The sequence below is a fragment of the Wyeomyia smithii genome, chromosome 2, assembly GCF_029784165.1.
Source record: "Wyeomyia smithii strain HCP4-BCI-WySm-NY-G18 chromosome 2, ASM2978416v1, whole genome shotgun sequence".
Taxonomy (NCBI): Eukaryota; Metazoa; Arthropoda; class Insecta; order Diptera; family Culicidae; genus Wyeomyia; species Wyeomyia smithii.
Window position 1 is genome coordinate 130,113,850 of NC_073695.1, and position 16,953 is coordinate 130,130,802.

The 16,953-nt window shown below is 35.7% G+C and overlaps 1 protein-coding gene and 1 long non-coding RNA gene across 11 annotated transcripts in view; one reads left to right on the top strand and one right to left on the bottom strand.

The window, feature by feature from the left end:
- LOC129725736 (uncharacterized) overlaps positions 1 to 12,916 on the top strand; it is a 30,881-nt gene extending 17,965 nt beyond the window's left edge. Inside the window, exons 1-11 of one of the 9 annotated variants that reach the window (XR_008728155.1) lie at positions 7,739 to 7,855; positions 7,978 to 8,342; positions 8,394 to 10,451; positions 10,509 to 10,644; positions 11,541 to 11,631; positions 11,690 to 11,875; positions 11,941 to 12,118; positions 12,181 to 12,298; positions 12,359 to 12,477; positions 12,537 to 12,667; positions 12,729 to 12,916. Coding sequence is in view for 2 of the 9 variants with exons in the window: in XM_055681885.1 (XP_055537860.1) it covers positions 12,074 to 12,118; positions 12,181 to 12,298; positions 12,359 to 12,477; positions 12,537 to 12,836 (582 nt within the window). In the remaining 7 variants the exon portion in view is untranslated. Of the gene's footprint in view, positions 1 to 7,738; positions 7,937 to 7,977; positions 8,343 to 8,393; positions 10,452 to 10,508; positions 10,645 to 11,217; positions 11,632 to 11,689; positions 11,876 to 11,940; positions 12,119 to 12,180; positions 12,299 to 12,358; positions 12,478 to 12,536 lie in introns of those variants that run through there. The other 8 variants (XR_008728153.1, XR_008728154.1, XR_008728159.1 and 5 more) reach the window with 8 other exon arrangements.
- LOC129725739 (uncharacterized) lies at positions 1,917 to 7,400 on the bottom strand. Of its 2 annotated transcripts, XR_008728162.1 has the most exons (5): positions 7,346 to 7,400; positions 3,907 to 4,121; positions 3,724 to 3,841; positions 3,606 to 3,663; positions 1,917 to 2,186 (listed from the first exon to the last, which is right to left on the bottom strand). It is a non-coding gene; the product is annotated as an uncharacterized LOC129725739 (long non-coding RNA). The 2 variants fall into 2 exon arrangements; XR_008728161.1 differs by lacking the exon at positions 7,346 to 7,400 and having other exon boundaries at positions 3,907 to 4,530.
- Positions 12,917 to 16,953: the final 4,037 nt, after the last annotated feature.

A 16,953-nucleotide genomic window follows, 5' to 3' on the forward strand; every position in this document is an offset into this window, starting at 1 on the left:
CTTAACAGAACTTGTTCAAACGTTTGCAAAAGATTACCAGCAACACTAATAAATATATGTTCTCATCTAATAAAGGCTTTTTGAACGTTTTAAACGGCAATCCGGCAGCTGTTATCCAGTATGTGTTGTTCAAATGCCGCACACATGCGTTTGAAGTCTCCCAAGGAGCAATTTTTAGGCTCTTATCAGACGCAAGTGTTAAATCGCCGGATTTATGAATCATCCTTCTAAACACTTCGTTATATGGTCCCCGTGGCTCTGTGGTTAGCGATGTCGGTCGGCTAGCTGTCCCACACGGTTGTGATATCAAGTTCGATTCCCGATTGAGTCGAGGATCTTTTCGAGCTGGAAATTTTCTCGACTCAGCACTGGGGCACGATGTATCGTTGTACTTATCCTACACATGCAAAATGTGCCAAAAAACAATATCGATAACGAATTCTCTCAACTAATCTAGTTGATCGAGATCGCTATTAGCCCCAAGGCTAAGCGTGCGATATTGTTTTGTTGTTCTAAACACGTCGTATGATTGGTTTATTGCAGTATAAAGGTTTTTTAAGCACTGAGAAAATCAGTAACTTATCTGCTTTCAAATCAAAGTCAGTGGTGCCCCGAAATATGTTTTTATTCCTGGAATTCTGGTTTTCCGGGGATTTGTTCAAAAACAGAGGATTTCTATGAGTATTTGAACAGCATCCTACAGTTATTATTTCAAAGTTCATAAAATTACTTCTACAGGTCATTTTCATGGTTTCGGGTGGTTTTGGGGCCATCATATAATCTAAAAGCTAAAGAAAACTCCTGCTGAAGTATTTTCATGTATTTTGATTCACATATGTAAATTTTTCTTTTATTTCTTTGGCCGCTAAGAGCTTCAGGGAAATTTGTCCCGAAATTTCCTTTTGAGGACTAATCCTCAAATCACCTCCAAACCGTAAAAACGGCCCGCTAGAGTATATTTATGAATTTGATACCCATATTGCTATCATTTTATTAAATTGCTAAAGGACTATTTTGGAGGCATATTACCAAAAACGTCAGAAACTGTGAAAATTACCTGTTGAAGTTTTTTTATAAACTTTCAGCCAACAAATGCAAGATGCAGTTTAAATAATCATGGAGTTTCTCAGTTTTGAAAATATCCTCGGCATACCAGATTTCCGGGGAAAAAACCTTTGAGGCTTTGCAGACGCTGATTAGAAAGTAAATACATAAGTTGCTGAGTCTTTAGATGCTTAAGCTGTGGAACTAAAAATTGCAAAAGTTACAATCAAGAATTTTAATTTACTTTGGCCCCGCCGGGCACACAAGGGGTAAAAAATTCAAGTCACCCCCGTGTAAAAACTGGTTGCTGTGTACTGTGTAAAAATTAATATAATCAAAAACTGTCTTTTTACGAGTTCTGAGATATCGCTAAGTTTTTCGTTTCAAATAAATGTGTGCACACTCGTGCGTGTGTGATTCATCTGAATAGGTTACAAGGTAGAATAATTCACATCAAAGCATAATTAGCAATAATCAATTAAAAAACAAATTTAGTGCATCTAATAGCGTTTGCATGCCTTCTGCTTTTAACCTCATTTCATAACCAGACAGGTACACAGTAACTGTTCGCTAACTGGGCTAAAATCTTTTATTGAGGTGTCGCGAAGCAGCGTTAGCCTACTGTTCATCGAAATTTCCTCAACGTTTATTTACCTTTGAAATGACATCCCAGTTAAAGAACAGAACTACAGTGAATTCTATCAGAACAGTCTTCCGGTGTTCCGTAACTGATTGCATAGTTACTTGAATTAAGCCTGAATAATTTTCGTTTATAATACAAAAGATATTAAAATTCTATTCAACTTTTCAGTAATACTGAGTGCTAAGCGCCCCATTGGAAAGAAACGAGACTGATTAAAAATTTGAGAATGTGCGGTGAAAATATGCCTTTTATTGAAAACATTTCATTTTCGTATATTTGCAGGAATACATGGTGTTAAAACTTTTTAGATGCAGATTAACAGATTACATATTAAGATTAGTGTGGAATAAATATTAATAAAATTTAACTTAAATATATGCAAAAACGTAACCTAATATTCAATCGCCAACACCATTACTCTGCTCTCCTGTGTCGTTTTCTTGTAGCAAAGCTGTTCCGTCCACTCCTCTCGTTTCATTAATAATCACTCCTCCAGCAACTAAAAAACAGTTATTTTAATAAAAAAAAACTTGTTTTCAAAGAGCAAATTGTAAGAGAAAATGTATACAGGCATAGTGCACTCAACATATGAGATGTTTATATTTTCGCATTAACTGAAACTCTAAACTTCGTTTGGAGAATAAACTTTTGATTTACAAACAATTTTTCAGACTAGCAATGCTTTATGCTGTACCAATCTGGTCAAGGGGCCGTTCAATAATTACGTAAGCATATTTTTCCACTTTTTCAACCCCCCTCCCTCCCTTGCAAGACATCGTTAAATTTGTTGATACCCCCTCTCCCCCCTAGTAAGATCTTACTGCCAGCATATATAGATTTTTATTTTAGTTTTATCATTATAAAGCAAACACAGTACTTCGTTTCGTCTTCTGTCCTTTATTCGAGTAATTTCGTAATTTCCTTTTCACGAATTTTATCGTCCACGCTGTCATGAACATGGTTATTTGAAGAGCTGCATTAACAATGTTTTTTTTACGTAAGAAAATCAATTCACCGCCCCCTCCCTCCCTTGTAAGATAGCGTAAAAAAATTGCACATCCCCCCTTCCCCCCCCCCCCCCCCCCCTATTTGCTTACGTATATATTGAGCGGCCCCCAAGTTGTTGTTCAACGAGAAAAAAACTCTTTAAAGGATTCAGAATAAAATACTACAAGAGATTTTGAAGCCCCTTTCTTGGCTTGGTACACTCGAACTACAAAGACTTACTGGGGTCGGAACATTAGAAGCTATGCCAATAAAATTATTATCAACTTTTGATAAACATCGTTTAAATACTCACTTGCTGCGATAAGCTTTCTTTATAGTCAAAAAGTTAGCAGATGAATTATTTGTTAGATTATATTTCTTTCCTTTACAAGTAGGTTTAAATCCCTTCAATTGCGAAAGCAAATAAATGTTAACAATTATAGTCTCACATTTCTAAAAGTATGTTTTGTGATTAGCCACACAAAATAATTAGTAACTGATAGTTTACTATAAAATACTTGAGTTACAAATAAACTCACTGTTGAAAAACAAACGTTTTTAACACTCTTATCATTGCATACAAAGTATCCCTTCTACGATCTAATCGATGCGATATTCCTAAATAAGTGAACATCATATATTCAATTGACTAAACCGATTTGCGTTCGATCGAAAATACGATACGAATCATTCAAAACAAAAACAAATGTAAATAAAAATACAAATAACTGGTAAGGTATCATCACCATCCCAAAAAATTATTGGTATGGAAAAATAATGTTCACACCAATATTATTCACAAACACTCGAAATAATAATGTACCCGAAAAAGTCCTCGGAGGTTAAAGATAGGAATAGTACAAAAGTTTTGTGTCGTTGTTGGGCATCAACATAATATGACAAAACGATTGAATTCATTTCTTTATCTCACCTGGTCATCGCGGTATTATGCATCATCTTCACTTTGGTGTATAATTTCTATGAAGCTCCTAAAAATGAAAATGTAAGAGTATTCAAATATCATACAACATATTGTGGTATCTACTTACCGTTGTTTTGTGGCAAATGATCTAAGCCAAATTTGTGAATTGAAGTAGCTGCCTTTCCCGGTAATTCATTGATGCGGAACCACAATTACCGCTAGCTTTGACGGTTTATACCACACTCCTTCAATTGAAATACGTTTACAACAGTTAGTGACTTGAATAGTTTCAGATTATATTATTAATTACCTTGCTTCACGGAAACTGTATTGAATATTTGGAGAAAACTTAATCAAAATCGGTAAACAACAACACAATAATACTGGAGACTGAAGCCGCAGAGACTGAAGACTGAACGAATACTGACAGCGACATAATCGAGCCATTGGCATCTCTATAGCAAGTAACAGTGAAAGACAATGAACTTATGTCCTGGGCCCAAACTCATTTGTGCCCACTGTCAGCTGTCAGATAAAGGTGTATGAAAAGTTGCGGTGATATGCTATCTCGTTTACACATACGTTGAGATGTTCGCCCTTGAAACATGGCGCGATGCCATTGGGCTGGACATAATAATGATCAGGGATGCCAGAAGATTTGAATTGAACAGCAGCAACAATTTTATGCGCAATTCTCAGAATATACAAGAAGCTTATTTGTCATAGAAATATGGGAAATATATGTTAGATTTCTACAACATAGAAACGATCAATCCAGGCTGGTCGATTGAATTGGCCGATCGATTTATCACAAAAGAATAGATTGATTCAGTAAAAGACTTTTTCCTGAATCTTGCCCAATGCTATCATCTGTAATTACTTAGTAACTGTTAAATGTTGCTTTTTATCGAGCTGCGTTTGTTTGAAAATTAAAACAGTAAAAACAATAAGAAAAAATAAAAATATTTATGAAAAGTATAAACGGAGCAATACATTTCACAGAAACGTTAGAAATAAATTCGATGAGTAAATACAATTTCTATAAACAGCAGTTAGGAGAGAAAATACCAATGCTGGCGTGCGGTATGACAGTTGCTTACATCCGCACACGCACTTGAAACCAAGATTTGCAGACTATTCTGTCGATATGGCATGTCTGGTTACGTCAAATCAACCGGTACGCTTTGTTTAGAGGTGAGTGCAAAAAGTTTATGTTCCAACAGTTATGCAATGCCTGTTCAACATTTAATAGACCAGAACGTTTGGAATCATATTCACTTTAAACACAGTACACGTCATACTACAGATTAGCTCATATCATTCATCGATGACCGCCGAGCAATGGATCGCAAGTTTAAATCTCAACAGAAACCCACCAAAAAAGGATGGTTTTAAGAGGGTGGTATTGCCTCCTAATATAAATTAAAAATTTACCCATATCATTTCCAAAAGCAAAAAAATAAAAAAAAGCTAATACAGGCAAACTTCGATATAAGGTACATTTCGATTTTTAAGTTGTACCTTATATCGAATTGTACCTTATATCGAATCATGATACATTTTCAACAATAGGGCTTCAAATACTTTATTTTGTTGTCATTTGTCTACGTATAGTTTATTTTGGGAATAGAATCCAACTATAAGTGTTAATCAACTTGTTTTAAGTACAATTTGAAACACATAGTTTTTTTGGCTTTTTAGGAGATCTTTAGCCGCGTGTAAAAGTTTATTTCAAAAAAGTATGTCATCTATAAAAAAAAGGAAAAAATCAAGCCGTTACGTTATTATCACTATTTTTTTCAACATTAATTTATTACTTTTTATTGAAACTGCTTCTTTTATTCTTCTTCTCGTTGTTATTTATTTTTTGTTCCGATCCTCGTCCTTCAGGATTCCGGAATCTGCATTTTCTTCATTTCATTTAAAAACGACCGTTTGAACTTTCTTTTCTTTACACATAAGGGTGGCTTAAAGTTGCACTTTGCACACTGGTTTAAAACGTGAAAAACGTGATCGTCAACCTTTTGAGTGTGAAAATGCTATTTACATGCTATAGTGTATTCGACAAAGTTTTTGTTTATCTCGAGGGGAAACTTTTGATACAAAAAGATTTTTGATTAATCTGCCTAAAAGTGCAATGAAATTAATTTATTTTAATTACTTATTAAATCAAAGTTAAGTCTTTAGCAAAGTTGCAGGTAATATTATGCCGAAAATTTTTGCTAAAGACGCTTTGATTTTATCCCTTGAATATTGACCACATACAGGTAGTTTTATACACACATTCTTAAAATGTTTGAAAATCAAAAAATACCAATCAACTTTTTTGGGTGTGATTTCAGAGGCCTACTATACAGTAAGATCGCTTTTTACGCGGTTTTTTCTACGCGGGTTGCTTTTCTCCATTACTCAAAAACGGTACAAGATATCGACCTCATTTCAATCACGTTTTCCGTTTTAGGCCACGAGTGATCATATATCAGTTTTCAAAATAAATCACAATTTTTGGTGTGAATACTCAAAATTTAAAATATTTAATTTTGGTCTCTAGATTAACCACTATCATATTCAACGTTTTAGGACGGTTTTCTTTGTTATATTTGCAACTCAAAAGTCTTTTTTACGCGGGCTTATACAAATTTGGAACGCATCCCCCGCGTAAAAAATTACCTTAGTGTATTCTGAACATTTTTACATATTTGAGAAATACATAATTCTGCCGAACATACCTTAAGCATATTTCCAACTTTTTCATGGGTTTTATGATGTTTTTGATAAGAAATGCACATTTTTGAAACATTTCTAGCAATTCGAGTTCTAATAAAATTTTGTCTTTTAAAATTTCAAACAAATTCTCCAGGGCTCAAACTTTAAGTAAATTTTTTTATCAGCTCCTCCGTTCCCATCAATGTTAAACCACACTATATCATGTTTTTTCAGCAACATTGAATTTTTTGGACGGGTTTTCAAACTTCCGCTAAGTGTGGATTATATAATGGACACTCCCCAAATGATCAATGGTAACCAGAGACGTTGCAAGATAACCAATATATTGTTTATAGAAGTTTCCATACCAATTTCGGAGTTATTTGTAACATAATAAAAATGTGTACCTTATATCGAGGTAAAATGTACCTTATATCGAGAGACGCTATATCGAAGGTACTTTATAACGAGGGTACCTTATATCGAAGTTCGCCTATAATAATAATTAGAGTAATAAAAATCAAACTTTTTTTTTGCATTTTGTATGTGCTAAAAGAGCTGGATTAATGTCGATCAAGCTTTTTTTCCACGCTACTATTCAGCATGAGCTGCATGAGTATGTTCTAATGCGCGAAATAAAAGTTTGCAAACATTATTATTAAACACGCGTTTAACAAAAGCATTTCAAAAGTCGGGCAACGGTTTAACAGATGTTTAATAAACATTTTATTCAACTGGTCGAACACATACAGAACAGTAGCCTGATAGACTTTTTCCGGTGCATTTGTTCAACGCTGGTTTAACAAGTGTTGGATGAAATGTTCTGCTGTTGTTGTTCAAGACCCTCTTCGCCGCTCCTGAACAACTGTGTGTCGGATAATTTCTCCAAATTCAACTGAACAACCATTGAACAGAAGTTTTCTATTTTCCATCTCGATTGTTGTTCAACTGTAGCCTAATAAAAGTGGTTGAGTAAATGTTTACGCAACAATAATTGTTCCTTGAGATGTAACCCTGCAGTTCCGGATCCATTACAAACTTACAAGCAAAGAATTTGAATTCAAAAAAGCAGTAACACAAAAGCGATCGTTTGCATTGAAACACACGGATGGCTAGAAAATGCTTCTTCTTTTTTGTTCGACTTTGACAGATAATCATGGTTGCTGGTGTGCTTTCAGTAAATTATAACTTACGCTGATTTTCAGTGAAAATAACATTGATTGCTGAATTTCGGTAAAAAAGGGTATTGCTGGTGTACAACCAGCAAATCGTTTTGCTGATCGAAAAAGATACACACCAAAATTATCTTTTTCGATCCAGCAAAACGATTTGCTGGTTGAACACCAGCAATACCCTTTTTTACCGAAATTTAGCAATCAATGTTATTTTCACTGAAAATCAGCGTAAGTTATAATTTACTGAAAGCACACCAGCAACCATGATTATCTGTCAAAGTCGAACAAAAAAGAAGAAGCATTTTCTAGCCATCCGTGTGTTTCAATGCAAACGATCGCTTTTGTGTTACTGCTTTTTTGAATTCAAATTCTTTGCTTGTAAGTTTGTAATGGATCCGGAACTGCAGGGTTACATCGATGTGCTGAAATCGGAAAACTGCAATTTCGAAGAACTCTTCGGTAAGTAAACACTTCAAAAGTTTGCTTTTTCCCTCCGGCAGGTAATTCGACGATGGAAACATTAAAATGTTTCTTTTGTAAGCGACTGGTGGAAGGTTATGTAGATGGGTTAAAACGGCATTTGAACTATCATGCCAACAAAAAGGATTTTGACAAAAAGCTGGTTCATTTCACTTGCATGAAAAGTGGATGCAAAATCAGCTACAGGAAATTTTCCAATCTCAAGCAGCACATCATTACCAAACATCCTCTTCTGGCTCAAGCCAATGAGAGCCACTCAAGTTTAAACGTACCTTGTATCGAGAATAAACAAGAGGTATTAGACAAAAAGGATTATGATGCTTATTATTCCGGTTCCGAACGGGAAGGAATGCGTATTGTAGAAGGAAAAGAAGCCACTGTTCAGGTAATTTTTTCATATGCCGCATAAAAAACATATTTTCAATACATCTTTTAGGTTCAAGATACGTTCCAATACATCCCAATCAAAGATTCGCTGAAAATGATTCTAAAGTGTAATAAAAATCGATCTGCAATGATTGAACGAATCAAACCTCACAGTGAACCTGACGTGCCAATACAATATGAAAGTTTCACCGATGGAAACTGCTTCAAGAACAGTGAATTCTTCAAAAAATACCCGGATGCCCTTAGAATAATTGTTTACGAGGACGACGTTGAACCGTGCAACGCACTGAGTTCAAGATCTGGTAGAAAAAAGATAGCAGCTTTATATTTCAAAGTGCAAAATCTTCCAAGGCAATTTAACTCCTCTACAAAATCGGTATTTCCACTGATATATGTGAAATCATCAGATGTCAAGCGGTACACCTACAACAGAATTCTAGAGCCCCTAGTCGCAGATTTAAGAAAATTAGAAAACGATATAACCGTTTACTTCGGACAAGAGAGATGCTTAATTCGAGGAGAAGTTATTGTAATAGCAGGGGATACCCTAGCTGTTCACGAGCTGTTTGGTTTGTTAGGACCCTCCGCCAATATGTTTTGCAGAGAGTGTACAATTTCTAGAAATAAATTTCGTCTGGACCCTTTCATGAACTCATATCCGCTAAGTGATAGAAAATGGTACGACATGAACTTGAATAAAGTTCGCAAAAAGAAAAATTCATTGAACGAGTGTGGCTTAAGACCCACAGGTTGCATCTTAAATGATCTTCAGGAATTTCACATAACGAAAAATCATTCGTTCGACACCATGCATGATTTGGCCGAAGGAGTGATACCAATGACAATACAGCTGGTTCTTTCTCGATATTACAAAAATAAAAGGCTTGGGTTCACTGTCGATTTCATCAACCATCGGATTGCAACATTTGCTTATGGTTACCGTGAAAAGAAAAATAAACCATCGTCTAACATCACTGCTCAAATGCTTCTGCAGCCTAAATCATACCGGATGAGACAAACGGCGTCCCAGTATCTTCTTCTAAGAGCCTTCCCGTTTCTTTTCAATCATAAAGTACCAGAAGATTGTCCATACATGGCTCTCATTAGCTGCTTTATCAACATAACACGCATATCGTTTTCCCCAACAGTGCCAGACTTACTGATAGCAGAACTTGAAATGGAAATCGAAATATTCTATAACCAGTTTTTCAATTTATTCAAACGCCGTCCGAATAAACTACATCATCTCTATCATTACCCAGAATGCATTAAAGAAATTGGACCGTTGCAACAATACGATTGTCGTGTTTTTGAGCAGAAGAACAAAACATAAAAACGCAAATGAATACTGCGAAAAACTTCAAAAATGTTTGCCTTAGCTTAGCCAGACGACAATTGTTTGCACAAGCTGTAGCCATTGCAGAAAGACCATTCAAAGATCACTTGACTTATCAATCTGGAAAAATGGTTTTATTAGAAAATTTAAAATCGGCTCATTTGTTGCATTTCAACCCAGAGAATCGCTGTTTTGTTCCCAAAGAAATGTTATTCAATGGAATCAGATTCCGAACTAATTGTGTCGTATCTGTTAAAAATAATAATTTAAATGGCCTCCCTACGTTCGGGGTAATACATGAAATTATCGTGATGGACAATAACCCAAAAATGTTGTTGACGATATGGGAAACAATTGATTTTGATGATGTTCTGCAAGCGTACCTGGTCGAAAACACAAACCAAGAGCTCTTAGTATCCCTGGAAAACATACACGGTCACACAACTTTTTCTTTTTGGAAAACATATAATAATTTAAGACATTACATATCCAGAAGAATATATAATAGTGATTGTTAACAACAGTCGCATAATCAAAAATCAATTTTCTACAGTTCATGAAGAGATCATCGACATAGAAACGTTTTTGTTGCTGGATGAAAGCGATTTTACCCGTTTAAATTTGACCACCGGACAGAGGAAGAAAATTATCAAAGTTCAGGCGCAAATCCTGAGCAAATCAAAAACAACAGGAGAAATGCCGGAAAGTGAAGAATATGAAGGATATGAATATATAGAGCACGAAGACGAACTTGGTATTTCACTGGAAGACGTAAAATACTGTATTATTCCAAAATAAATACAATCAAAATAGTTTCGAATATTCTAGGAATTTGATATTGACTGTGTATTTCAACAGACACTAGAAGGCCGTAATATAATCGAATTGTTAAAAGGACAGAATGGAGTTGACAGCAAATTATCACGAGCGTACTGAGTGGATACCTGATTAATAGGTTTGGATAGTAAGTTCATTTTTACACTAAAGTCGTTTTACATTGTTGTTTACACTAATATCGCGTGAAAAGCGACTCTACTCTACTTTGAGATATGATCTTTGTGTCCTTTGACAAGTTTAACCTCCAGTTTTAAAAATTTGCATAATACCTAGAAGATTGCCGTTCATTTTTTGAGATTTGTTCGTCAACTTATTCTATTCGGCACCTTTGCCTAGCATCCTCGGTTCAACACAAATATAACGACACTGTTTCATTGAAAAGTGAAATCAATACTACGGGATTGAAACATTGATGAAACTGGAGCTGGGGAGTCTATCATGCAATATATTGCCATTTTTATCCATCACCTACAAAGCTTCACTGTGGCTCTAGTAATGAAACTCCAGTTCCATTGAGCGAAGGAATATATTCCTGTTAATTCTGACACCATTCATGATATCCAATCTCTCCGAAACGAACGCTGTTTAGGTGCGTCGCGTAGTTTTCTTGCAAAATCTACTTTGCTTTCCTAATTACTAAATCTGTGGTTAACCATTTCACTAGTGCCATAACATGTTTCAAAAGCATGATCAGCTAAAAATTAAAAAAAAAACAATTAGAAATTTGAATTTATATTTAGTCAAATTTACCTTTTAACTTGAATACAATAAATTACAAATACTTTATGATAATTTAACTTCGTGGCATCTGGCATATAATGAATATCCTAAATATCACATCGCACACGCAGGGAGAGGGGCAAAACAAGCAAAACGTAAGCGATGGGCGATACTTTATCGATTCCAGCGGTATCGTTACTTTTTTTATGCGATGTCAAATCAGCGATGTTTCGGACAATCGATTTATGTTGAGGTCAAAAAATATAAAGCATAATCTATAATTTTTTTATTTCTCTTACACAGTCATCCAAGTGTGCATCATAGAAATGTTGTGGCCATGTCTCTAGTAAATAAATATGCTAGTTTAAGATCAAAAAGCGCTGACCTACCACAGGTACATCCACATGTTTTATAAAACTTTCATTTCAAAATATAACTATTTATATTTCTAGGCGTTATGGTTTTATCCGGATGGAAGCGGACCCGGAAGACATAGCGGCAAGTTGCACTACCATATTGAATTCATGGTTAAGAAAAATCACAAGCAAATTCATCGGTTAAGAAATGAGCATTCTGAGTTTGAAGAGACACACAGCGTTGTCAACGATTCTTCGACAGGCGAGGAATTACATGACATGGTAACATTACTCGTAGATTGCAGGATATGCAGAACTGTAAATTATAAGTTGTTCCTTTTCATCAGATTACTAAACTGAAGTTCATTGTACCATCGGATGCCTCGTTCGACGTGATTAAAACCTCCAGTCCAGGGAAAGACAGTTGAAGCCCGAAATGCTTTACGGAAACGAGAAAAACCAGAAGACTTGATAGAGAATATGATTGAAAATTTTCCTTTATTGTTTGCATTTAATGGCTCTTTGGTAATACTATAATTCTATCTCAATAACACATCACTATCCTTATTACTCTATATTCGTTTTAGATTAGCTTGGATTCCGTACATATGTTCCCAGAGCTTATTGAAAATAATAACAAGTGGAATTTATTACAGGATACCATTCTAACCAAGTTCAAACATCTACACCCAACTGTTAACAACCGTAAGAAATGTATATAGTTATTTTCTTTCAACTAACTCGATTTACGATTGTTTGTTACAGAATTCATTCGATCATTGTTAATTATCAAAGATAAAAATCCATCCCGTGGAGTTAAACGGGTCAATAAAGGTTCGCAAAAGATAACCAACCTATTGGAAGGAACTGTCGAGTGGATAAATGTATATAGCCTGAATGTCGTTGATTGGTATAATGTTGAATGCCTTTCTATTGATTGCAGCCGGAAGATGATATTCATAAATACGTTGCGGATTATCGGAATATGAAAAATCCAGTGATGATCATTAAAGCACAACTATACGCTGAGGGCGATAGCTACATCCGCATCGGAAAACGTGCTTTTTCGATTGGGTACGAAATCGAGGAAGCGTTCAACACTTTGATTAAAACTCACTATTTTTTTAACTTGAAGTTTGAGCCGTCTCATGCAAACTTTTTCTCTTTTTTCACGGGGACAGTTTTTAACGTGACCAAATCATCAACTACCGTAGCCGATTTTATCCTTCAATTGAATTCTTAAATAAATTTAAAGAATGTTATAAAATGGATCGATAATCATTTTTTGTAATTGAAATAAAATCTTCAGAAATGCATAGATAACTGATACCTCAACTTATGTAGTATTAGGCGAAAAAATGCAACATTAGTTCGTTGATTGTATCAACCTATGCGTGGCTGAAAAAGTTCGTTAAATATTTTATTCATTTTTTTCATGGTTTTTATTTATGTTGTGCTGATATTTCAGCAGTTGCGGTCAAACTACTGGAAGTCCAGCAAATTATTTTCACTCTTGGGATTGCTGATTATTCAGTAATCGAATTCCAGTTTACTGAAGTTACAGTTAAGTGCTGTCAGTTGGATGAAATTTAGCTTTGCTGGATAAACAGCAAAAGTTTTTCCGCTGGATGAATTGCTGGTCTTACAGCTCGGCAAAATCCAGCGAAATTTTGCTGGTTTCTAGCAAAAAAATGAGTGTATATATAGACTCTGTTTAAAATAAGAGTCCCGCAAAGATGAAACCAAAGGAACCAAATCAGTGTCAAACGAGGGTACCAATCGAGCAATGTAAATAAACAAGATGATAATGTTAGGAGTGGATGAAAAGTGTTGTAATTGAGCGTAATAAGGAATATGTGTTTTTCCGAACACACACACTGGTGTTTTTCCGAACACACACACTGGTTTACTTAAATTTAACAAAACATCACCGGTGTAATCTTTCAAAACTGTGTACCTTGTGAAGAATTTCAAAATATGATATTCGCTTATGCATGGTGAAAAACAGAACTGTATAGTTATTGGCAACCAGAGTCTATGTTTATAATAAGAGTCCCGCAAAGATGAAACCAAAGGAACCAAATCAGTGTCAAACGAGGGTACCAATCGAGCAATGTAAATAAACGAGGTGATAATGTTAGGAGTGGATGGAAAGTGTTGTAATTGAGCGTAATAAAGAATATGTGTTTTTCCGAAGTTTTACTTACACATTTTAATCCAACATTAAACCTGTACACTGCTTTCCCTGGGCTTGGTGGTTGAGCTCCTATCTCGGGTTCTTATAGCTTTACGGAATCCTAAGATGGAGCCACAAAACTATTGTATGAGAGTTTTGACAGCCCAAGGGCGCGTGCTCCCGGGTGGCGGATGGGAGCTAAGGGAGATGATGAGAGTCAGATACCTATGTTGTAGTCTTTCCTACTCTGATCTCGGCAATCTCCTATGTGAGAAAGTTTCTTAACAATATCAATATTAATTAACACTAAAGAATTTTTCTCACACGTGGACCAGACCACTTAGTGCAAGCTCTTTTCTTGTCTATATCCATGAATGCATTACAGTCCCACATGATACTTCGTTACTTATTAGATAAAATGAATTAATGCTATTACTTTTTTCTGGCAGTGTGACTCTTATGCATTCATGGATGGACTGTAGTTAAGCGTGAAATTAAATTCTTCACTTTTTATTGCTAGTTCCATGTGCAAAGTTGTATTGTTGTATGTAGTATTATTTAGTAAACGTGTACGTGGTTTCTTTATAGAATACATCGTTCATATATACATTCTGTTTCATTTTCCCTTTTTGTTTTTTTTAATATTTTCACGATTTCATTCCGAGTTTCATAATGAAATTTCGATTTAGATGTCTAGATATGTATTGAATTCACCAACACAGCGATCAAGGAACCACAGTTCTTCGTTTTCAAAGCTAAGTATTATTTTATCATGTCTGTTTTTGTTTATTGATTAGCATATTATTATGTTCTGTTTTTATTTTTATTATTGTTACGATTATTATTGGTATTATCATTAATTTTATTATTATCGTCTTATCATCATTATTTTTCAGCGTAGTAAACTCAACAAACAAACAGATGCACATACATTTACACACACACGCAGTTTGGAGGATACAAAAGTAACTCTACACGGGTTTACACGTTCACTAGTGTGCGTAGCTGAAAAGTCACTTATCTCTATAGTTCTTGGCAACAAACGGCACAAAAACTGTGTTGCCGAAACGATAGATTTGCTCTTCGCGCGACTCTATATACACATAGACTCTGGGTGCGAGCAGAGTTTATAATAGAGTCGCGCAAAGAGAAAATCTATCGTTCCGGCAACACAGTTTTTTTACCATTTCGGCACCAGCATTGCGAAAGGGCGGATTGAGGTTTGTAGGAAATGACCGACAGTTTTGTTCAGCGACACATTTATCCAACCGCAGCGCACGGAGTGGCGTAGCGGCGGGTTACGGAACTAACTTAAACTGAATATTAATTTGGAAAATAATTAAATAAATGATATTTTTAATAAATTGCGTGTTAATTTATTATTACAAAAGAAACATTATACCTTTAAGAATACAAAACTACACATAACTAACTCCCTAAAGTGGAATGAAACGAGAACCTGAACTATATGGTGACCAGGTCCGAAAAGTTGAAAATTGAGTTACATTCCTAGAAACATTAAATATACCCATCACTAAACCATGCTAGATAGTTAGCATGCATGCTAATCTACTTTCTGACAAAATCTCCTGATGGGTGTATGGGTCTGACGGAAGTTATAGGGCAATACGTGTGCATTTTGTCAACGACATTTCGGAAATGCTCGAGGTAATATATGAAGCATGAAAAATACCCATCACCAAACCATGCTAGATAGTTAGCATGCATGCTAATCTACTTTCTGACAAAATCTCCCGATGGGTATATGGGTCTGACGGGAGTTATAGGGCAAAACGTGTGCATTTTGTCAACGACATTTCGGAAATGCTCAAGGTGATATATGAAGCATGAAGAATACCCATCACCAAACCATGCTAGATAGTTAGCATGCATGCTAATCAACTTTTTGACAAAATCTCCCGATGGGTATATGGGTCTGACGGGAGTTATAGGGCAAAACGTGTGCATTTTGTCAACGACATTTCGGAAATGCTCGAGGTGATATATGAAGCATGAAAAATACCCATCACCAAACCATGCTAGATAGTTAGCATGCATGCTAATCTACTTTCTGACAAAATCTCCCGATGGGTATATGGGTCTGACGGAAGTTATAGGGCAAAACGTGTGCATTTTGTCAACGACATTTCGGAAATGCTCGAGGTGATATATGAAGCATGAAAAATACCCATCACCAAACCATGCTAGATAGTTAGCATGCATGCTAATCTACTTTCTGACAAAATCTCCCGATGGGTATATGGGTCTGACGGGAGTTATAGGGCAAAACGTGTGCATTTTGTCAACGACATTTCGGAAATGCTCGAGGTGATATATGAAGCATGAAAAATACCCATCACCAAACCATGCTAGATAGTTAGCATGCATGCTAATCTACTTTCTGACAAAATCTCCCGATGGGTATTAGGGTCCGACGGAAGTTATAGGGCAAAACGTGTGCATTTTGTCAACGACATTTCGGAAATGCTCGAGGTGATATATGAAGCATGAAAAATACCCATCACCAAACCATGCTAGATAGTTAGCATGCATGCTAATCTACTTTCTGACAAAATCTCCCGATGGGTATATGGGTCTGACGGAAGTTATAGGGCAAAACGTGTGCATTCTGTCAACGACATTTCGGAAATGCTCGAGGTGATATATGAAGCATGAAAAATACCCATCACCAAACCATGCTAGATAGTTAGCATGCATGCTAATCTACTTTCTGACAAAATCTCCCGATGGGTATATGGGTCTGACGGAAGTTATAGAGCAAAACGTGTGCATTTTGTCAACGACATTTCGGAAATGCTCGAGGTGATATATGAAGCATGAAAAATACCCATCACCAAACCATGCTAGATAGTTAGCATGCATGCTAATCTACTTTCTGACAAAATCTCCCGATGGGTATATGGGTCTGACGGAAGTTATAGGGCAAAACGTGTGCATTTTGTCAACGACATTTCGGAAATGCTCAAGGTGATATATGAAGCATGAAAAATACCCATCACCAAACCATGCTAGATAGTTAGCATGCATGCTAATCTACTTTCTGACAAAATCTCCCGATGGGTATATGGGTCTGACGGAAGTTATAGGGCAAAACGTGTGCATTTTGTCAACGACATTTCGGAAATGCTCAAGGTGATATATGAAGCATGGAAAATACCCATCA